Source organism: Bidens hawaiensis, unplaced genomic scaffold (assembly GCF_021521415.1).
Source record: "Bidens hawaiensis isolate Kalapana, Puna unplaced genomic scaffold, B.hawaiensis_p1.1 tig00029986_1, whole genome shotgun sequence".
Lineage (NCBI taxonomy): Eukaryota > Viridiplantae > Streptophyta > Magnoliopsida > Asterales > Asteraceae > Bidens > Bidens hawaiensis.
In genome coordinates this window covers 5,202-28,715 of record NW_027494990.1, presented here as the reverse complement: position 1 = coordinate 28,715, position 23,514 = coordinate 5,202, and the positions used below count along the sequence as shown (strand labels likewise).

Below are 23,514 nucleotides of genomic sequence, written 5' to 3'. Positions count from 1 at the left end.
AACCCAACAATGATCACCCCTTTACAAATAATTAGTTTATCGAGTACGATATCATATGGTTAAATTATCCTACACAGTCTCCTAAATTTAGGAAGGGTACAAGACACAATAAATCGCAAAATATAATACGACGCCTAGAAATATATAACTTAATATCTGAACAAAAATTCTAAAATTTACAAGCTAGAATATTCGAAAAGCGAAAACCTAAGATCTAATATCATAGAGCACAACGAGACGGTTCCAATGCCGATAGTTTGAGTTCAATTGGAGTCTGTTTGATATACTTCCTAAAACTTCCTAGTTTAGAAGGTTATGTATTTGAACCCGGCCATGATATCATAAAGTAATGTTTTTCAATAATAATATGATCTTTCTAGTAAAAATATTAGAATTGGTCATCCAATATATCCTCCTGAAAATATGCATTTTACTAATTCAACAGGTTTGCAAACCATAAAATTTATGACATTATTAATTTATTTTTATGTTTACCTGAAGAATCTCTTCAATGACATCTTTCATGGTCACACACCAACATCAAATAAGTTTAAATTAATTCTAAAAATTCACATGTCTATTTATATGTGAGTTAGTATATAGTTTAACTTAAATAGAAATGGATATATTCACCACAAATTTGTTCTCACATGATAACAATATATGATAACATCTTTCTAAGAGGAACTGCATCATCCTGATCAACCACCAACAGATTATTAACGTGTGCATATAGGCATGGTAATGTGTCAAATCTCGTATTTTCTTAGCCTACCGGCGCATAATGTTTGTCACATTATTAATTTATTTCTTAAACTTTAAATCATAATTGCATCCAATCTAGAATGTAAACATCCAATCTAGAACCTAAACAAAATTACAAAACTATTATCGAATTATTCGTATAGAGATAACATAACTACACACAAGTACTTAATAATAGAATCAAGAATTACAAAAACGTACATATATAGGTTTGAATTCAAATACATTACAAAACATACTTGTTCCAAATGAACATATAGATGACGCAAGTACAATGATTTAAAGACGGTCATAGTTTAACTGGAACGACCATGAGTGGTACATTTTTTGGCAGCGAGAGTCCAAACTTTTCTTCCATATCCAAGTCTTGCGTTCTCATATTTCCTTTGAGCTTCCAATCAAAGTTGTAAACCAAAGAAGCCAATATCGTGTGTAACTCTCTATGAGCAAGATTCAATCCCGGACAGCTCCTCCTCCCTGTTCCAAATGGTATATATTTGAAATCTTGACCTCTATAGTCAATTTTCGCTTCCAAAAATCTCTCCGGCATGACCACCTGTGGGTTGGACCAAATTATTGGGTCATGCCCAATTGCCCAAATATTACAGAGGATTTGTGCATTTTTAGGGACTAAGAGGCCATTAACTTCTACATCGTGTATGGCTTGGTGAGGTATAAGGAAAGGGCATGAGGATGTAGCCGAAGAGTTTCTTTTATAACAGCTTGTAAGTAAGGTAGTTGAATGATATCACGTTCGTTTAAAGTTTTGTCATTATTATGCATGTGTTTCATAAGCTCCAACCGAGTTGTCTCCATTTTATTTGGGTTACGAATGAGTTCAGTCATCGCCCATTCTAATGTGGTTGATACCGTATCAGTTCCACCAAGAAACAAATTCTACATTAACATAGCAAATGGTTATAGTAGACATAATATTCATACAAATTACGAATAACTAATTTCGGGATTTTCATGAAATTACCATTTTATCTTGCAAAACTTGTTACCACACTAGCTTGTTAAGTATCTACTTACCGTGAACAAATGTTTCATGTCAATTATACTCATTTCGGTCTCATCTTTGAAGTTGATATCAAGCAACATGTCCAAAACATCATTTTTTGTTGATATATCATTATCATACAATGACAAAGTCTCTCTTCTTTGCAATCCTTTATCAATGATGCTATCGAAAATAGCATATAACTTGTCAAAATAAAATTTTGTTTCTTTTGCTATCCGTTGTGGGTCGAGGGATCTAAGTATCGGAAAAAAGTCTACTATATTAGGCTTCCCGCCGCCTTCCATCAACCCCAAAGTTACCTCTCTGATTTCTTGTGATGACTTTGAATCGTATTGTGAAAAATCCATAGAGAATAACATGTTTGATAAAATGTTTAGAATTGTGATAAATGCAACATCACCTATATTTATAGGTTTTTCATTCATAGAACATTGACTAACATGTTCAACAAGTTGCTCTACCTGCAAGATATTTACATATGTATCAATATATAAGGGATAATCAAATCTCATAACTAAAAAATTCAAAAGAGTTGAAAAAAATAAATTAGTGAATAGTATTTTGTATTTGAAAATCGGAATTTTTTGACGAAAACAATAAAAGGACTATCATTAATCTAACTGACTAGCGAATCAGCTAATGAGAAAAAAGAATTATCATTAACTATCATAGTATTCAAACTAGTTGTGTCTATGACCAACTGATGACCGTCGTTTAAGTTAATCAAAAACCTAATTAAACTAAATAGTTAGAGCAAGTAGGGTATCGTATCACAAGGAGTATGTGGTCAATGCAATTCGTGTACAGATTTAATATTATGAAGTAACTACTGTTTAGTGCTGATCACACAAGCAATTTAAGTGAATTTAGAGAACTAAGTAATGAACAAGTAAACGAGTTTTAAGCAGCTAACAAAGCAAATCACACCCGGGAATTCAAGTAAGCAACTCACAGTTATCTCATGCAACCTAACAGATTAATGATTAACAGATTAACTACAAACTGATCAATCAGACAAAACCTTAGACATCAACAATCGCTTTACACACGGCACTGGTTATCAAACAGTCCTTGCCAGTGTGACTCAGTTAAGGGCAATTGTATGGTTTATCGTATTAAGCCAAATCAAACAGTCATATGATCAATTATCTGGCAACTGGTAACTAATCGTTCAAACTAACGTAAACCTAAACCAACTGAACACACAGAAATACCAAACATCAATAATCATATATCAATCGTCAATAATCATACACTAGTATTCATAGTCACATGAGAAAAACTGTAAAGATTACAAAGTATACATCCCGGGTGCGATTCTAGGAGATTAGCCGAGCCTTGACATCATTAGATCTTCAATTATGATGAGGAAGGCCATTAGGATTGATCAAGAGATGATTGGTAGCCCTGGAATTCACCCAAAATCGCCTAATAGCTGATGTTGGTCGTCAATCTTGATTAGGGTTCGGAAAATAGAAGATATAAGTCAAAATCCGTTTTTTCACGTTTTTTAAGACCATCACGTATCGCGATGGCCATAGACCCTACCCGTCGCGTACTGCGACCTAAGAAAACCTCATATTTGGATTCCTCTCGTTGAGAAACCCAAAATTCATATATTATGGGTCCCGCAACTCATTTTCTAGCTCAGGATATGCTCGTTTTACTTCATGGTCGCATTTTGTCAACCAATCTTGTTCAGTTTTAACATTGGCTTATGATTTCTCATCCGTGCTCTTCTCGAATCCTTGTAACACTTCCCAAGACATCAAATCATGCTTCAGTCTTCCCGAGATATCATTTCATGCTCGTACAGGTCTCCCATTTAGCATCTTTATCGATCAATTAGCTGAAATACAAAAGAACGTATGAAGTACCAAAGTTCTAACAATATATTCAACAAAACTACATAATTAATACACTAATATATATACAAAATACACGACCATCACCAACAAAAGGGTATTAAAACTTAAATATATGCTATACGATTTCAAGGTCGGACCCACCTTAAAGCGAACGAGTTACGTGACCCATTGATTTTCGAAATTATAGTAAACCGTACAACAACCACCATACCAAGTAAAAAATTCAAAAGCATATCGTTGTTGCTGAAGATGGAGAGGCAGCTTTTAAAGAAACCGCCAGCTATAATACCATTTGTATATAACAATATAAAAGAAAACATAATAAAAGACAATAAATACAATAAATTAATAGGTAATAGTAGTAGTCATAATAATAAATAGATAAATAAAATAATAATGATAATAATATTAAATAAATAATAGTATAATAATAATAATATAAAAATAAAATACTGCAACAATATAACTTTTAGTACTCGAAAAATATATAAATACATAATAAAATTAATTAAGTGAAACAAAAAAATACAAAACAGAAAAACTTGAAGAATAAATCAAATAACATAAATTAATAAATAAACATATAAATAAATGGATCTCATAATGCATAGTTTTTGAGCTTCAAATTCGATAGGTCTTCAGTGGCTTTAAATCTCAAAGAAATAAGGTTTGTTATGTTTATATTTGTTCTAAGGTTCTAACATGTTTTGTCATAATTTCGTGGACTCAAGTTAACAGACATCCGAACATCAAAACACAGTGAACCCAGTTAAAAAAGTTTCTGAGTCCACCATGATCCGACTCATGTGTACCTTTCGCATGCGTACTTGTTCGCTGCCATCTAGCCGTTGCCTAGAGAACAAGGATTCCTGAGTAATTCTTGGTAGTTTTCTCCATTGATCTCCGGCTGGGAGGAAAACTATAGAGTGTGCTTGGTGATCCTTCACACGGGCTATATCTGGGATCGATCTGCTAGAGAATGATTGGTCATGTTTGTTAAAGAATTCTTTAGCCATGCCGGGTGATGAAATGACTATTGTTGTTATACTTCCAAGCTTAAGTGACATTAGAGGACCGTAACGTTTAGAGAGTGCGGCTAGAGAGTGATGGGGCTTGTTGCCTAGTTTTAAGAGGTTTCCGATGATCGGGTAAGGGTAAGGCCCTGGTGGAAGCCGCGGGTTACGGTGGCTGGAGATGGTGATAACATAGATGAAAGTTATGAGGAATAGTAGCACAAGAAGGAAGGTTGTGTTATCCATGTTTTTGCAAGGAAAATGGTACGTGTTTTCTGATTAACACTTGGAGAATATATATAGCCAACTATATGTAGATCATAACGAAACCAACCATAAAAAGTAAAGAAAAGGACCCATTGGCGGATCTAATATGGGTTTACGGGAATCCACTGACTTTAAAACTTTACGTCAAAACAATATATAAAAAGTTTCAGTGAACCTATAAGATTTTTAGAAATAAAATAATAACAAATTGTTTAAGTTGGTATAGTGGTAGACTTTTTCTTAAAACGTCTTAAGTTCAAGCCTCTTTACAAGACCAATTGTGTACACTTTTTCTTTTGTGTAATTTTTTTCTTTTATAAGACAATTACTTTGTTATTAGTTGAAGTTTTAAATAGCTAAAAAAAAAGAGTGTTTCACGTCTTAATTGCAACCCATTTATTGTAACTCTTTTTTCCCATCATTTTTATTGACCTTGTAGTTTTATTATATTATGTGTTTTTTGTATTAACATATTGTTTTATTATGATATCGTATTATGCAATATTTCTCGATCTGACCTTAAAAATTTAACGTTTGGTTGTGCGAAATTTGAACACCGAAAAAATTGAACCCATAAGAAAAAAGTTTTGAATCCGTCACTAAAAGAACCCACTAACCAACGAAACTTACCATGACTTATTATCCTAAACTTTGTTCATAGTGCATAGGTGAAAGAAAAAATAAACATGTACCTTAGTTATATATTAAAAACAAAACAGCTCCATGCATTGTCTAACAAGCCATGTTTGCCTGCATTCGGTTTCTTTTGACCCATGAGCCCATCAAGCATGCTCGACGAACCCGACAATCATTCTCTTAATCGTTGTTTGTTCACACCATTAGTCACTGTAGCCTTAATAGTTGCAACTGTTTTGCTGACCTCATCCTTTCTTTCTTCAGTATTTGGGAGGCTTTCGCACATGCGGGCAGTCCTTTGCCTCTTAAGACATTATTTAACTCATGCTCCCCTGATGTTTTGTCTTCTATATATTATGTGGTTGAAGTGGATGATCCGCATATGCATGAGGAAGTCATGAACGATCCACGGGTCTTGTGGATGATCCAGGGATGCCCTATGAAGGAGTCCTGAACGATTCGCGGGTATTACTTGGTGGGTATCCGAAGCTTTTTGCTATCCTACCTCTATAGACGTTTCACTAATTTTTTTTTAATCAATAAAATATGTTTGTAACACTCATGATCACGACTCATATCAAATAATATCATTATTTTTCACTCACATGCATTGGCATTGATTATGTGACAATTATTATCAAGACTCAAAGGTAACATTACTATAGGAAATTGATGGCATATGTGGGTCTACCACAAATGGAAAAATACTTGAACCACTAACTCATAACTCATAAGTCATGACACAGCTAGCTTCAAAACTCAAATAGTGTCGAAAGCAACTACCAATAGGACGTCAACATGAGAGGTCAAAGTTTGTGTGCACTGAACACAAAAGTCAATGTAAATTGTAACACATGGTTGAGTGAGGATAGTCTATAATCTATATTGTCCGCGGATGAAAGCTTCATTCACCCAAAAGGGTAAAGTCTTACATGCAGTCGAGAAAATAAGAGAAGCATCATGCCCGTTTTGAATGCCTGAGCTGTCCACAAAGATTTGGATAGGGCGAGAAGTGTCATTATATAAGTTCTAACTCGTTTCTTTCACTTAGGCTATTTGGTATGGACACCAATTCACTAATTGGTGTTCCATGTGGCATATTGGTATTGTCGAAAACCAACCCCCCCCCCCCCCCCCCCTCACCACTATTTGTGTTTGGTGAATTGGCAAAAGTTTTAGGGGAATTCCCCAAACCATTTCACCAATCTTCACCCATTTTCTTTTTAAAATAATTATGTATATTAATAATATTTGTATTTGTTAAAAATTATTAAAAACAAAACTAAAATTCATAGGTTTGTATATTTTGAACATCCTGGTATAAATTTTAACAACGAATTTTTTTTTTCAAAAAAATTATTTTGAAATCGTAAACGATTTTGACACGTGTTTGAACCGGTAAATTTGGTTAAATAAATTTACGTTTTTCGAACTACCCGACGACAATGAAGACTCATATAATATGTGTGAGTGTATCAACCTACACCACTTATAACCATGTCCCTTCACACAATCCATAACAAAATCAATATTAAATTCCCATACATAACTTACCAAGTTCCCCTACACAACTAACAAAGTTATCTTACACAACGTACCAAGTTCTCCTACACAACTAACAAAGTTACCCTACAAAACTAATCCCGCCCATTACACCGGTAAACATGGTCCCCTACACAACAAATCATATATATACAAAACACAAAAATATCTTCACCCCTGCATAATAACCATGTTTCGTACACAACAACATAAGCATGACATCATTCATGGTTCGTATACAACCCTATTTATGGATATAGAAATTGAAAAGGTGTAGGTGAATGGAGATTGATGAACACAAGCTCAACATATGAAGCAAGGTTGTCTAGGATGGGAAGACAGGGAAGTCGGCCGACTTAGGCCTAATCATCCCAGAAGCTTGAAAATTTTTTAAAAAAAAACAAAGTCATATGAACAATTATTAGGTAATTAATATAAGCAACTACAATACATTGATATCGCTAGGCCAAAAGCCCTTATAAGTATATAAATGTCATGAACAATTTTGAATAAAAAGAAAAACTTGTTTATCAAGAAAATAACGTATGAATTATGTTAACTCATTGTTTTAACATGTTGATATAGTTCAAATGTTCAATTGTAATACCCTGAAACCACAAAAGTTAATACTTACACATCATTCTATTTATAAATTCGTATTCTAGATAAGAAAACCGAAGAAAATTAATATATTACATTCTAATATACAAGAAACGTACTTTTGGCCAACATCTTATCTTAATTATTACTATTTAATTATATAGAATTAAAAGAAGTGGTTACAATAAATGATGAGATTTGCCATGTTTAAAAACCATTCCATATTGCACGTAACAATCATATTCCCTAAAAAATACGTATTTAAAGTCATACCAACCATCAGAAGTTTGCATTTTTGCATGGTCAATCAAAATATCTCTTAACAAAAACATAAAATAACATTATATCTAAACTTAGTCATTGATGTATAATAATATTTAAGCTTTAGTCAAACTTAGATTCTCTATTTGGCAATCATAAGGATGAACTACTTAATACAACGTGAGGACCTCTAACATGGATTCTGTATCATCAACGTGTACCCAACCATCTTCCGTACATTCATTCTCATCTTCATCTTAATATTTGTGTGCATACATGTATATATAACATTATAACTTGTCTATATATATATATATATATATCACTCATCATTTCTTCTTCATCATCTTAAACCACCTCAATCATACACAATGGTGAACTCGAGACACGTTTTCGCAACATTAATATCAGTTATAACCGTTATCGATGTATCGTTAGGGTTCGACTACATGCAAGCGGTTGACAAGAGCTTATTATTTTTCGAGGCACAGAGGTCAGGTAAGTTACCCGGGAACCAACGTGTGAAGTGGCGTGGCGATTCTGGCCTCCATGACGGTTACCAACAAAATGTAAGTGGTTTGTTATGCTCGATCGGTTTGTACTTTCGAGTTTGTGCTATTATTAATGTAGTGGTTGAATGTAGGTGAATTTGGTTGGAGGGTACTATGATGCAGGTGACCATGTCAAATTTGGTCTGCCAATGGCTTATAGTGTCACAATGCTGTCATGGGGTGCCATTGAGTATGGTAGAAGCATGATGGATCTTGACCAAATGGGCCATGTTTTGAATGCTATTAAATGGGGTACTGACTACTTCATCAAAGCCCATCCACAGCCCAATGTTCTTTGGGGACAGGTATTCAGTAATCCATAATAATTATTAGGTTTATTGGATTTTAATAATCCAAACTTTGGCATATTGGCCGATATTAATCCCAACTTAAGAAATTCCCTAGAATAATCCCAACTTTCACTCTATTGGCCTCCACTGAGCCTTTTGTTAACAGGAACTAACTCAGTTAGTTTTAGGACAAAATATGTCATTTCTACAAATTGAGAGGGACAAACGAAAAATAAAAATTAACTTACAAACTCAATGACACGGGCGCCAAAACTACCGCGGTTTCCGCCACCGACACCGCCACCATCATGTCCGCCGCCGTCGACACCGCCACTACCACCGCAACCTCCGCCACTGCCTACAACCCCACCATCGGTGGCGGAGGCTGCAGTGGTGGTGGTGGTTACGGTGTTGACGGCGGTGGTTGTGGTGGTGGTGGCGGTGTTGAGGGTTGCGGTGTCGGTGGCGGCAACCGCGGTGGTGGTGGCGCCCGTGTCATTGAGTTTGTAAGTTAATTCATATTTTTCGTTTGTCCCCCTCAATTTGTAGAAATGACATATTTTGTCCTAAAACTAACCGAGTTAGTTTCTGTTAACAAAAGACTCAGTGGAGGCTAATAGAGTGAAAGTTGGGATTATTCTAGGGAATTTCTTAAGTTGGGATTAATATCGGCCAATAGACCATAGTTTGGATTATTAAATTCCAATAAACCTAATTATTAATAATAATGATTATTATTGTTATAAACTAAATAGAACAATTGAAGTTTGGTCACCTAAATGTTTTTAAAAAATTTGGTGCAGGTAGGTGATGGTGACTCGGATCACTACTGTTGGGAACGGGCCGAAGACATGACTACACCACGAACCGCTTACAAATTGGATACTGAACACCCGGGTTCAGACCTTGCGGGTGAAACTGCTGCGGCTATGGCTGCATCAGCTATTGCATTTAGGCCTTTTAACTCTTCATACTCTGACTTGCTTTTAGTTCATGCAAAACAGGTTTGGAAACAAATACTTCAATCACTTCATAGTTCTTAAATAACTTTGTTGTGGTTGTCGTGTTTCAAACTTGTCTTTTTCATTTACAAAATGCAGCTTTTCTGGTTTGCTGATCGATTTAGAGGACTGTTCACGGACTCCATCCCATCTGCAAAGGAGTTTTATGCATCATCGGGATACTCGGTAAGTCAAAAACTATTTTCATCTATAGGTACAAGATATTTTTTACCTAAACTAAGGGGTTTGTTTGGGTTTGAAGGATGAATTGTTGTGGGCGGCTACATGGTTGTATCGAGCAACTAAGGACACGTCATACTTGAAATACGTGGTGGATAATGCCGCCTCGATGGGTGGGACCGGTTGGGCGGTGAAGGAATTTTCTTGGGATAGCAAATACGCGGGCGTCCAGATTCTTCTATCTAAGGTGTTGATGGATGGAGATGGTGGTGCATACACTGCTACACTAAAACAATATCAAGCTAAAGCAGATTACTACGCGTGTGCTTGCCAACAAAAGAATGACGGCTACAACGCGCCTATGACTCCTGGTCTGTTGACTTTATAAAGACTATGTTTGACCTCAATAGTCAAAATCGTACTAACTTCATATCTTATACAGGCGGCTTACTCTACTTGCATGAATGGAACAACATGCAATACGCAGCCTCCGCTGCATTCTTACTAGCCGTCTACTCAGACTACCTCTCAGCGGCTAAATCGGTCCTAAAATGCCCGGATGCTGTTATTCAACCTCGAGAAATCCTCATGTTCGCTAAATCACAGGCATGACTCGTATGTGAATTTTGCTTTAACACGTGTTTGATTTATAATTTCGTAACTACAAGTAGTCATGTGGTATTTGAAGTTGTCCGGTTAAAGTTGGTTTTTGTATCAAACAACTCACTAAGTTTATAATTCTATAATCATGTTATTGAGTGCTACACAATTAGTGTAAATTTACTTTTCTGTATTATGCTCTATACAATTAGCTGAGCTAAATAGAAATATGGTGCAAGCAATGTGTAACAATCAATCGTAAACTATGAATTACTTTCATTTTCGGCTATGGTTTCACAACCTCTCGCAACGTAGGGTGTCGAAATACTAGTTTGAAAATTAATTTCCCAACACATAGATTAGCACCCTTTAGGTATTCAAGAAAAAAGTATAAAAAGTATGAAATTTAGAGAGAAGTAGTAGAACAGAACAATTTTATGAGATTATTTCTCAAAACAAACATTAATCCTACTTATGATTACAAACACAAACAGAAATGAAATAACAACTAATAACATGTAGTGTGGCATCCCACCCACTACCTTTATTTCATCCACACACCACACTTACTTAAAACAACCAAACAAACAAAGACTAAAACAAACACTTGAAGCAAGCCAATCTTCTCCTACACTTTAGGACTTGTCTTCTAACTTCTTCAGTTTTGCCTGTTGTTCATGGACTTAACGTTGTTCTTGTTGTCAAGGCTGTCACGGATCCATCTAATGTTGTTCTTGTTGTCAAGGCTGTCACGGATCCACCTGATGTTGTTCTTGTTGTCTAGACCGTCACCGATCCACCTGATGTTGTTCTTGTTGTCTAGCCCGTCACCGATCCACCTAATGTTGTTCTTGTTGTCCAGGCCGTCCATGTTCGGATGAAATCCGTTGTGCAATCCATCCATGGGTGAAACAACGTGGTTCTTTTTGTCTAGCCCATGGTTGGAAATGCCATCCATAATGCACCCATGGGTGTTAGAAATGCCGTCAGCTAAATTCCCATGGTTGGAAATGCCATCCATGATACCCCCATGGGTGTTGGAAATGCCGTCAGCTAAATTCCCATGGTTGGAAATGCCATCCATAATGCACCCATGGGTGTTAGAAATGCCGTCAGCTAAATTCCCATGGTTGGAAATGCCATCTAAATTCCCATGGTTGGAAATGCCATCCATGATACACCCATGGGTGTTGGAAATGCCGTCAGCTAAATTCCCATGGTTGGAAATGCCATCCATAATGCACCCATGGGTGTTGGAAATGCCGTCAGCTAAATTCCCATGGTTGGAAATGCCATCCATAATGCACCCATGGGTGTTAGAAATGCCGTCAGCTAAATTCCCATGGTTGGAAATGCCATCCATAATGCACCCATGGGTGTTAGAAATGCCGTCAGCTAAATTCCCATGGTTGGAAATGCCATCCATAATACACCCATGGGTGTTGGAAATGCAATCACATAAATTCCCATGGTTGGAAATGCCATCCATGATACACCCATGGGTGTTGGAAATGCCGTCAGCTAAATTCCCATGGTTGGAAATGCCATCCATAATGCACCCATGGGTGTTGGAAATGCCGTCAGCTAAATTCCCATGGTTGGAAATGCCATCCATAATGCACCCATGGGTGTTGGAAATGCCGTCAGCTAAATTCCCATGGTTGGAAATGCCATCCATAATGCACCCATGGGTGTTAGAAATGCCGTCAGCTAAATTCCCATGGTTGGAAATGCCATCCATAATGCACCCATGGGTGTTAGAAATGCCGTCAGCTAAATTCCCATGGTTGGAAATGCCATCCATAATGCACCCATGGGTGTTAGAAATGCCGTCAGCTAAATTCCCATGGTTGGAAATGCCATCCATAATGCACCCATGGGTGTTAGAAATGCCGTCAGCTAAATTCCCATGGTTGGAAATGCCATCCATGATACACCCATGGGTGTTGGAAATGCCGTCAGCTAAATTCCCATGGTTGGAAATGCCATCCATAATGCACCCATGGGTGTTGGAAATGCCGTCAGCTAAATTCCCATGGTTGGAAATGCCATCCATAATGCACCCATGGGTGTTAGAAATGCCGTCAGCTAAATTCCCATGGTTGGAAATGCCATCCATAATACACCCATGGGTGTTGGAAATGCAATCACATAAATTCCCATGGTTGGAAATGCTAGTGGTTGTGATGGTGGTTCTGATAGCAGACACCGCGGAAAATGCGATGGCCATGAAGGCGAGTGCAAATAGTGCAAGTTTCGTCATTGTTGTAATACTACTTGGTGGTGAAGTTTAGAACTTAGGAGGCTTCTTTATACTACAAGAAGTGAGTTTGCATGGGAAACACATGTGATGAAGAATGAAACAAGTGGATTAATACATATGTGCATGTTTTGTCTTGTTTATAAATGTATTTGCATGGGAAGCACGTGGAGACAGGATGATGCATTGATCCACCTTGAGACTTAAAACATATGCATGTAGTTTTGAATAAGATATATGCATGCAGTTTTGATATTGTAGTACAAGTGTTTTGCATGGAGATGATATTGTTGTAGGTTGACGGTTTACTGGAAAACAGGAAAAGTGCTGACTTATTTTATTCTGACAATTAATGGTGGTTGATGGTTGCTAGTGGTGAAATTAGAGAACCAACACGTTGGATCTAGGCCCGTCTTCGAGAATGATAAAAAAATTTAGGCCTCGTGTGAGACAAATTTTGGGCCTCGTACTTATAATATAAACTTATCAAATATATATATATATATATATATATATATATATATACTAGGTTAGGTACCCGTGTACAACACGGGTTTAATAAATTCAATTTGATAAGTCTAAAAACATTCGAAATATCATAACAAAAATTTGGGTATTAAATATAAAGGTAGAAACATAGAACACATTAATCATAAAACATGTAAAATATAATATGGTCGGACACAATATAAATGAAAAATACCCAGATAAATAATCATAATATAAATTATTGTTCTACACGAGTACCTAACCTAAACGTTGAAAAATACCTAAACTAATAAGAAATTATTTTCGGATCAGACAATATAGTAATTGAAAATTATTCAGCATTGTTTTTAAGATTATAGTTCTTGATCTCGATCCCGCCTTTCTTTCTAATAAAACGTTAAAAGCAGCAAGGAGCGTTAATAGTTCAGCCATGACTGTGGAAAGCATCATATGTATTTACTTCAAATATTAAAAGTTATAGAATTTCACTATTATATTAATGCCATTATAAACGATTGAAAAAGACAATAAGTGTTCGTCCAGGACGTCTTTAGCAATTTGTCCTGACATCTTGTTTGCCTCCCGCTCAAACATTGTAAGAATCACATGACTCTTATGGGGATCTTATATCTAAAAAAATAATTATTAAAATAAATTTAAAAGATAAAGTATGGTCATTACCGTTAATAAAATGTTAAAAAGAATTGAAAACCTAATTATAGGAGATGATACATAGTCTGAGTGCAATTGTCATCGACACATTTGTACTGCTTCTTCATTTCAAAATCAGCTGAATCCTCTCCTTATCAATTCTGACAGTTTGGTTTCAACTCCATTTTTACCATGAGTTTTTATTGCATACAACTTTGATCTTACCAACAAAAATAAGGGATTTAACCTATCCAGAATTAGTCAAATTTTAATAATGGTATTTCTATGGATCTAAAAACAAATAATTTTAAAAATGTAACATACCTCTTTTATTTCATTTATTTCACGAATGTTGATGGAATTAATTTCATTAATAAATTCTTCTTCCAGTGACGAGACCATAGAGGTACCAACGGACCGATGAGAGGATGTTTCTTCACCAATGTTAGGCAGAAAGCTGGTGTGATGAAAGATTATTTGTTATATTCAGTACCTAACTTTGAATAACAAAATCAGTACCTAACTTTGAATAACAAAAGAAGCAGAGAAGTCGATCTTATATATAATTAACAATCATTGAATGAGTTTAATGGTATGTTGGAAACATATTATATTGAGCATAAATCAATCAATTTAACGGATTAAATTTGACTATAAATCAATCAATTTGTCAAAATGTGCTGATTCAGCAATATTGAAATCAAATAATTTCCTTAGTTAAATTCAAAACAAATCAAAATAAAACGTACATATTAAAGGAAATGAATAATAATATTTTGTATTAATCTATTCCAAAGTTATTATGGGCAAACCTTTGGAAAAACTTATTATGTGTTTTAGTGCATATATGGTTCACCAATAACAACATGCACGCATACATGGTTTACTACGTAAATTATATGATTGACATAATCACGAATTTATAGGTTATATACATGTATTTATGAATATATGAAACATCATTATATTTAAAATCATACCACTATAAGAGAAGAACATTCTGCTCTACATTTGCATGCTGGGGTCAAGACTGGCCATAACATCCCTGTGAAGAAAAGAATAGAAACAAATACTAAGATCATGAGCTCAAATGTTTGCTTCAAAGTCTAAACATGATGTGATTCATAACTCAATGCGTCATGGTTCTAGATTTTGTTTATAATATGTATATTCTTAACTTAAATGGCCTTAGATAGGGTATTTTTTCTACAATATGTTTAAAGACAAAAGGATGGATATATGCATTGGCTTTAATGGCTTTAGATCAACTGTTGCACATATGTGACACCTAAGGTATGAGATACGATCAAATCCAAAAGTAAGTTAATAAATACAATAAAAACAACTTTTCTTTCAAGTATAAACTGGTCAGGAAGAAACATACCAGGTTGGATAAATAGCATTTTTCAAACATTGCCATTGATTCCCGGATGAAGTGATACCTATACACATGCAAACAGTTTATAATATATCTTATATCAAATATTGAATCAATTGTGATCCATATAGGTTAGAAGTGTGAAAATAATGTTTTCAGTAACACAAAACCAAAATTTGCCCTGGAGTTTGTTCAGTTAGTATGAAAATAGTTGTTCATTTGTGATAAATGTCATTGACTCAAAACAACTAATTATTAACAACTTTGTTAAAACTTTAAAAGTCTTGAACATTTAAAAGTTAATATTAGTAGAGACAGGAAGATGAAGAAAACAAAGCATAAAGATAATAAAAAAGTTTATAGATGTCTTACTGTGGATCCAACACCAACTTTGAGCTTCCTTAACAAATGAACTTGCTACATACAGAAAAACTGTGCCAATCTGCTATTTTTTAGGACAAATAATGGTAGTAAATTAGATCTATAAAATAAATAAATAAATAAATAAAAGTAAGTGAAAGAAGCATGTTTACCGAGTTACCTTGACCAAGTTGATGATGCATTCCCTAAGAATTCAAGATTTTTAAGGCACACTATTCTGCAGGGTAATAAATAGTTGATTAACAAAGGAAACATGAATGGATAATATTCAAAAAGAAACATTTATAAGTAAAAACACAATGTTATGTAATTGATTTAGGATCAAGAATCTTTTTTCTAAATTCATCTTCATTTTAATTAAATGTTACTTTTTCAGCACAATCACACGCACTAATTGAAACCAAAATACGAATAACCATCTAAAAAACTAAATGAATTCATAAATCTGTGGATGAATTCAAATAACTAATCGGAAACTAATTCAATCGATTCAGGTTTCTATAAATGAGAAAATAGAAACAGATACCTGATTATGCTGCAACTGAAGGTCCAAAGCTTTCAATGTTGCCTCAGATTATGCTGCAAAAGAAGTAAACTATAATAAAATCCATGAATATTTTAACAGAAGTTATATTATAAACAAACATCACTCAATAATAAGCTACTACCTAAAATTATCAAAATCGGCAAGCCTAGACATAGAAAAAAGCAATTAAGATAAGAAACAGAAGAATAAGATGGCCGGATCTGTTCAAGAAGAAACGGTGGCCGGCTTATCAACAGCTGATAGGTTAGTAGAGATGGAATAAAAGATTCCGGTAGGCATACCGATGGATGATGATGAAGATGAAGATGAAGATGATGATGATAACACAGTGTGATAATGATTAATTAAAATCCTAAAAAAATATATTATTTATGAAACCCTTTCATCTAAAGTCATAAGTATATTATAATTTCCTTACAATAAATTAATTAAAATCCTAAAAAAATATATAAATATTAAAAACGAATAATGTAAGACAACCTCGTAATACGCGGATAAAGACTAGTCAATCATATACTTTATGGTATGGAACCGAACTAAAACCAAGTTTACAACATGAAACTGATATTATCAATACCCGTCTCATACACAACCCATTACCGTTATTTTAAAAGGGGGACATATATTAAAGATCGAGATGTGGTTTTTTTCTTCTTTTTGTATATTTTGTTCATTATTAAAAAAAGGTAATTACATAAATAGCTCACGTAGTTTGATTATATTGTATGTTTGGCCCACTGAATGATAACGATTTTACCCATGTATATATAAACTAGTCTATATACCTGTGTGACACAGGGGTTAAAAATTCTTTTATTCAATAATAGTAAAACAAACATTTGATGCTTTCTACAAACACAATATTTCGACTCTATAAGTTTATATATGATACCAAACTACTAACTACAAAACTATAAAAATATTAACATAGTTGATAGTTTTGTCAATCGAATTATAATTGAAATGCTTCAACATTATACAAAGACGCCATTTTGACTATTTTATATATTAACTTTGAAATTAAATTGCATCAAACACTTAACAGCTCAAAAGCACATATAAATGCTATCTCAGGCAACACATTTTATGGCAATCGATATCTGAGTCTAATTATTTAGTATCACATAATGAGTTAAAATGCACTCAAAACCCATAACAATCATGCATCACTTCACCGTGATAGATTAGAAATCAGACGAATAAAAGCATTATTTAATAGTGGAATAATATAAAGGTTGGCCTCATCTTTGAATCTTGGTTGCACTGGGTAGTGGTAATCATGCGAGAAACAAAAAATTTAGTAATTAGGTAACAAATATTATGGATGTTTAAGATTTCTTTGAAACCTTCTTAACGTTTAAATCAATCATCGCTTTTGGCTAGTCGGTTTTTGCATGTTCAAATCATAGTAAACGGTTTGGTTTATGGTTTATACGGAAAATCGGCCATATAAAACTGGGTTGGACGGTAAATTTGTTATTGAAGCTTAATGTGTGAAACTAAACCATTAGTAACGATTTAGCTTAAATTTTAAACGTTTCAATTTCGGTTTTCAATGACAAAAATTGAACCAACGGTTTGGCTCACGGTTTAAATTAAAAACCGTTACAAACATATTGTGAACACATACATAATATACGTAATTAATATACATAATATGTTAATTTTTAATTGAAAAAAAACTATAGAAATATTATACCTAAATTAAAAACAAAACTTATTTAATTATTTTTAAAGTGTAAATTTTAAAAAATATTTGACTAACCACTAAATGATGTTAAGTGATGTAATTTGTTAGTGAAAAAGTGGTTGATCTTTGGTTAAATATGTGGTTATGGTGCTCACCACAGTTTATATCCATTAATTCAGAACTAAATTTAATTTACAACATAGTAGGTCAAACAATTTAATATCAAAATTCAAAAACTGAAAGTATAAATAGCCGATGCCATTGATGTTGGATGGTGATGTTGGGCATTTGGGTATGGGGAATCGATGAAAAATACTGAGGAGTTGTCTTTGAAAATTAGGTTAGATATGTGAGATCTAATTTCAAAATTTGAACCGAATTGAGTTGAAGGAATAATGGATTTGGGCGAAAACATGTGTAGATGTTGACGGCCTCTCTATATGACACGTGTTTAAATGGCTTATATGAGTGACACCCATATGGTTTTCTTTTGTTATATAGAGAAAATTCCAATTTGCCTCCCTGGAATATATCGTCGCAAGATGGAATAACCACTGAAAAAGCCTCCCTGGAATATATCGTCGCAAGATGGTTTTCTTTAGTTAATGAGTAACGATTAACTAACCAGGTAATGATTTAATGAAGTAAAACAGCTTAGACATGTAAGACTAATTAAGTAGCAATGAGATGACTAGAGCGGTACTTAATACTGTAATTATTAAACAGTTAGACGCGCACAGCTTGAGAAGGAGTAACCGTTAGCAGAAGAAGTAACCGAGTTCAGGTGAGTTTCTAGCCCCACTTCTGTGTTATGTTTTCGGGGCTGTGTGCATACTCGATATGTTTGTTAATACACTTATACTAAGTGATAAGTGTATGCCTTATATGAATGATGTGAAATGTATGAGTGATTGCTTGTTAGTACGTGAACGATCTTCGGATATTGCACGTACTGTCAGGTTGTAGTGTTACGTATAAGGTAAGTATAATGTATTTGCTTATATGTATGAATGCGATAAAGTTAATAAACGAAGGAAAGGCATGGTTGTATGGTAACGAAGAGGGACCAGACCCTAATAATATTAGTGATGTTAAGGACCAGACCCTAATAATATCTGTGATGTTAGGGACCAGACCCTAATAATATCTGTGATGTTAGGGACCAGACCCTAATAATATCTGTGATGTTAGGGACCATACCCTTATAATATCTGTGATGTTAGGGACCAGACCCTAATAATATCTGTGATGTTAGGGACCAGATCATAATAATATCTGTGATGTTAGGGACCAGACCCTTATAATATCTGTGAGGTTATAGAGCGAAAGGCTCTTTAAAACGTATGATTATGTATGTAAAGAAAGTATGAAGGTAAGAATGAAAGTACATGCACTTATGTGTGTATGAAAGAAAGTTAAGAGGTTAAGTATGAAATGTAAGAAGGTATTGTATGATTATGTGATTAACTAGAACTCACTCAGTGTAGCTGACTTTTAGTATGCACGCAGGTGAGTAGAACGAGGCAGGTAGCTTGAGGAGGACACATGGCAGAGTTGGACGAAGCTGGCATCTAAAGATTTTGCTATGATGTTTTATTTTAAAAGACTATGCTTTGTTTTTAAATGACTATGAATGCTCGATAAGACAAGAATTATGGTTATGGAATGTAATGGTTTGAATGTTTTTAATGTTCCGCGAATGTTTTAATTAACTCTGATATTTAGAACTGCGTTTATGAGTAAATCCAACACGAAAGTAGGGCTACCGGTAACGGGGCCTTACAAGTTTGTATCAGAGCAAAGTTCGAGGGATTTAAGCATCCTACATGCTTAGACTCGAACAGAGAATGGGATTTAAGTAAGAAAAGAAAGAAGATGCTAGTTCAAGATAGCCATGTGTCACTCAAGCAAGCCCAGTAACGGTAAAGTGTATGGATAAATATGTATGTTAATGTTAGCTTGATTGCTAAAGAAAGGATATGTGAATGTTAGGGATAGGATTATTTGATTGATTAACTGTTTAGTATAGAACCAGCACAAATTGACTCATAAGGGGAAGTGTATAGGACACGGAAAGTAACGTAATCAGCTAATCACAATTGGCCACTGTTATTACCTGTTAGCCTTACTATCCTTGTACTAAATAGTTCCTTAAGTGATGACGTTTGTGTTTTAACTTGAAAGCTGGGACAATGACACATCGTGAGTACACCACCGAGTTCAATCGAATGTCTAGGTTGGTACCCGATATGGTTAACACTGAGGCCAAGAGAATCAAGTGTTATGTGAGGGGATTGCCACAGAAAGTCTGCGTGCTAGTCAGGACGAGTAAACCTGCTACCTTTGACTCTGCTGTCGAGCTCGCAGAGGTGGTTTATGCAGACCTGGCTGCGGATGACGCAGTGGTGGAAGAAGAAAAGAAAGATAAGAAGTGGGCTGCTCCTGTTAAGCGACCCGGTACTCAGTTATGGAACTCCAAAGATAAGAAGCAGAAAGTGTGGGAGAAGAGATCGTGTAAGACCTGCGGAAAGATGCATGGTGGCGAGTGTAAGTGGAGTAGGAGTTCTGAGGTTTGTAGCAAATGTGGAAAGACTCACGGTGGAGAATGCCGGATGGGGTCTAATGTGTGTTATATGTGGGCAGTTAGAGCATTATGCCAATGAGTGCAGTGCGAAGCCAGCATGTTACAAATGTGGCAAGACATGCCACATAGCGAGAGAGTGCACCGATGGTGAGGCTGGAGGTAGTGGGAAGAAAGATGCTGATCAAGCGAGGCCGAGGACTAGGGCCTACATGTTGACCCAAGAGCAAGCCAAGCAGATTCCCGATGTCGTCACAGGTACGTTTCTAGTAAACGGTATTTCCGCTTCAGTATTGTTTGATTCGGGCGCAAACAAAAGTTTCGTAGCCACACCATTTAGTAAACTAGCTAAAATGAAATGTTGCCGAGTGTCTGAAACTCTTATGGTAGAAACCGCTAGTGACACTTCGGTTAAAATAATGAAAATGGTTAAGGACTGTAAGATAGAATTGGAGGGACATGAGTTCCCTGTTACTTTGTATGTTATGACCTTAGGAGGGTTCGATGTGGTTTTGGGGATGGATTGGTTGTCTGAGTACGAAGCTCAGATAGTGTGTAGGAGTAGGATAATAAGGTTAAAGTCCTTGGATGGTAGTGCGGTGACGGTTTATGGTGATAAGGAAAGTTCTGGGCTTAATGTCATTTCGATGATAAAAGCCGAGGGTTTGCTAAGGCGAGGGTGCTGTTGCCTACCTGGCGTATGTTGTCAACGCTACGGCCGAGACGAAAGAAATGAAAGATGTTCCTATTGTGAGCGACTACCCAGAAGTATTCCCAGAGGATCTTCCGGGGTTGCCACCGGAGCGAGAGATAGAATTCCAGATAGACTTAGTACCGGGCGCCCAACTCGTCACGAAAGCACCTTACCGTCTAGCACCGTCCGAAATGAAAGAATTGATGTCCCAACTGCAAGAACTCCTCGACAAAGGTTTCATAAGACCAAGTGTTTCCCCGTGGGGCGCACCAGTGTTGTTCGTGAAGAAGAAGGATGGAAATATGAGAATGTGCATAGACTATCGTGAGTTGAATAAGCTTACGGTAAAGAATAGATATCCTTTGCCAAGGATTGATAATTTGTTTGATCAAATGCAAGGTGCGAGTTGGTCCTCGCAAATAGACCTCAGAGCAGGCTATCATCAGTTGAAAGTGAAAGAGGCAGACATCCCTAAGACAACGTTTCAGATGCGATATGAATACTACGAGTTTCTCGTGATACCGTTTGGATAGAGAAAACTCAAGCAGCATTTATGGTTATGATGAATAGGGCATGTCATCCGATATTAGGACAAAATATGTTGTTGCCTTCATAGACGATTGTTTTGATTATTCAAGGGATAAGTCCGACCATGCTAAACACTTGAGAAAAGTGTTGGAAATGTTGAAGAAAGAGTAATTGTATGCTAAGTTTTCAAGGTGTACCATTGACACATGTCATAAGAAGCAGAAGGAACGGAATACGAGGCAAGAAGATGAGGGAGGCTGGTAAAGGATTATGATTGTGGAATCAAGTATTATCCTGGTGAGGCTAATATGGTTGTTGACGGCCAGAATGTGGAGAAGATATCACGACATTTAAGTAGTATAAATTAGTTAGTACTCCGGATTGCATTAGTGAGATCCACAAGGTACAGTTAAAAGTTATGAAAGGATGAGAGAAAGACAAAAAGAAATTAATGAATTCTCTAGTTACACCGAGAGTTGAAGGATAATACTTATGATGTGAAGATCAGATTTGGTCACCTGGGGATTCCACGCCATGGATATCTTCGAGGCCAAATCCTAGATGAAGGTCATAAGTCTAGACGTCGGTTATAATGAAGGCATATACTAATAGAAGTGAAACGCTTTAGTAGAAGTCAAATGAAGTTGAGTCCATGGTATGTGACAATTGTGGATAGACATGATACTTTGCCAACACGGATAAGAACAACCACAAGTGTTATGAATGTGGAGCCGAAAGTCACACTGCAAGAGAATGCTAGAAACCAAGGACAAAAGGTGGAAGGACAGGCAAGGAAAGCGCAAGATATGGTTTAGATTTATTGAGTCTTGACACAAACGATTAGTGAGTAATTGATAATCATGTGATCATGGAAGGGAAGTCCTCTGGAACGGAAAGGATAGAATGGTATTATAAAAGAAGGCCAAGACATACCGGAAAAGAAGTCGGTTAAGGTAATTGGTTGCGATAGATCAGCCAGCCTGATATGCAACGACAAACAACAACGGATTCATAGAACAACGTGAGACTTGATTAGTCAAGAAAAGGAAGATGTATCATCATGGACTTCATGATCAAGCTACCTTAGACAGCTATAACTCATGAACCCTACGTGTTGATATAGAGCTGAGAATGAAAGAAGGTTTAAGTGGTAACTTAAGGAGTTTTCCGACAAGTTATGCAATGGATGCGCTCAAAATTGCAAGAAGTGTTCTCTCTCAAGGAACAGACAAAGGGATTTTATTTGAAGTAACCACTAAGGAGAAACTGAAGAGGTTTCCTTTTTGGAATTAATATGTTTTGAACGTATTGCAAAGCAGTATATTTGCTACAGGTTGTAATTGGACGAAATGGTCATTCAGTGCTAATTTACAGGACAAGGAAGGAGACCATACTTGTGGGAGTGATATGCACTAGCAAAGTCTGAATAAGGAAACATATCATCAAGGACTTCATGAACAAGCTACTTAGAAAGCTAAAACTAATTAACATCACTCGATGAATGTGGGACAAGGATAAACCGGTAAGTTAGGAAGCTAAGCCGGTTCAAGAAAGAATGTGAATACATAAAGTATTCATTTTTACAAGGAATAAGTTAGGTTTCGGGGACGAAACCTCTTTAAGGAGGGAAGACTTGTAACATCCCGAAATTTCCAAGAATAATATTTTACATATTATTTAATTATAAAGGGAAAGTTTACGAGAATTAGTAGAGAAG

At 35.6% G+C, this 23,514-nt stretch overlaps 1 protein-coding gene, 1 long non-coding RNA gene and 1 pseudogene across 3 annotated transcripts; 1 reads left to right on the top strand and 2 right to left on the bottom strand.

Annotated features, from left to right (window-relative positions):
* Positions 1-1,028: 1,028 nt before the first annotated feature.
* LOC143579812 (cytochrome P450 76T24-like) lies at positions 1,029-5,010 on the bottom strand (annotated as a pseudogene). The gene is made up of 3 exons (XR_013143531.1): positions 4,470-5,010; positions 1,801-2,250; positions 1,029-1,662 (listed from the first exon to the last, which is right to left on the bottom strand). The product of XR_013143531.1 is annotated as a cytochrome P450 76T24-like (transcript).
* A 3,319-nt stretch (positions 5,011-8,329) lies between these two features.
* Positions 8,330-10,610, top strand: LOC143579811 (endoglucanase 5-like). The gene is made up of 6 exons (XM_077063006.1): positions 8,330-8,545; positions 8,620-8,832; positions 9,621-9,821; positions 9,918-10,004; positions 10,081-10,369; positions 10,441-10,610. Exons 1-6 carry the CDS (start codon positions 8,348-8,350, stop codon positions 10,608-10,610), a joined length of 1,158 nt encoding a protein of 385 aa, XP_076919121.1. The 5' UTR covers positions 8,330-8,347.
* Positions 10,611-14,835: 4,225 nt separating this feature from the next.
* On the bottom strand, positions 14,836-16,350 carry LOC143579810 (uncharacterized). Its single transcript, XR_013143530.1, has 3 exons — positions 16,284-16,350; positions 15,383-15,974; positions 14,836-15,043 (listed from the first exon to the last, which is right to left on the bottom strand). It is a non-coding gene; the product is annotated as an uncharacterized LOC143579810 (long non-coding RNA).
* Positions 16,351-23,514: the final 7,164 nt, after the last annotated feature.

Bases quoted from the DNA above. Each gene is read 5' to 3' on its own strand.
- LOC143579811 (XM_077063006.1), top strand. From the start codon at position 8,348: ATGGTGAACTCGAGACACGTTTTCGCAACATTAATATCAGTTATAACC. The intron at 8,546-8,619 runs GTAAGTGGTTTG...GGTTGAATGTAG, and splicing joins ATGACGGTTACCAACAAAAT to GTGAATTTGGTTGGAGGGTA. The intron at 10,005-10,080 runs GTAAGTCAAAAA...TTGGGTTTGAAG, and splicing joins ATGCATCATCGGGATACTCG to GATGAATTGTTGTGGGCGGC.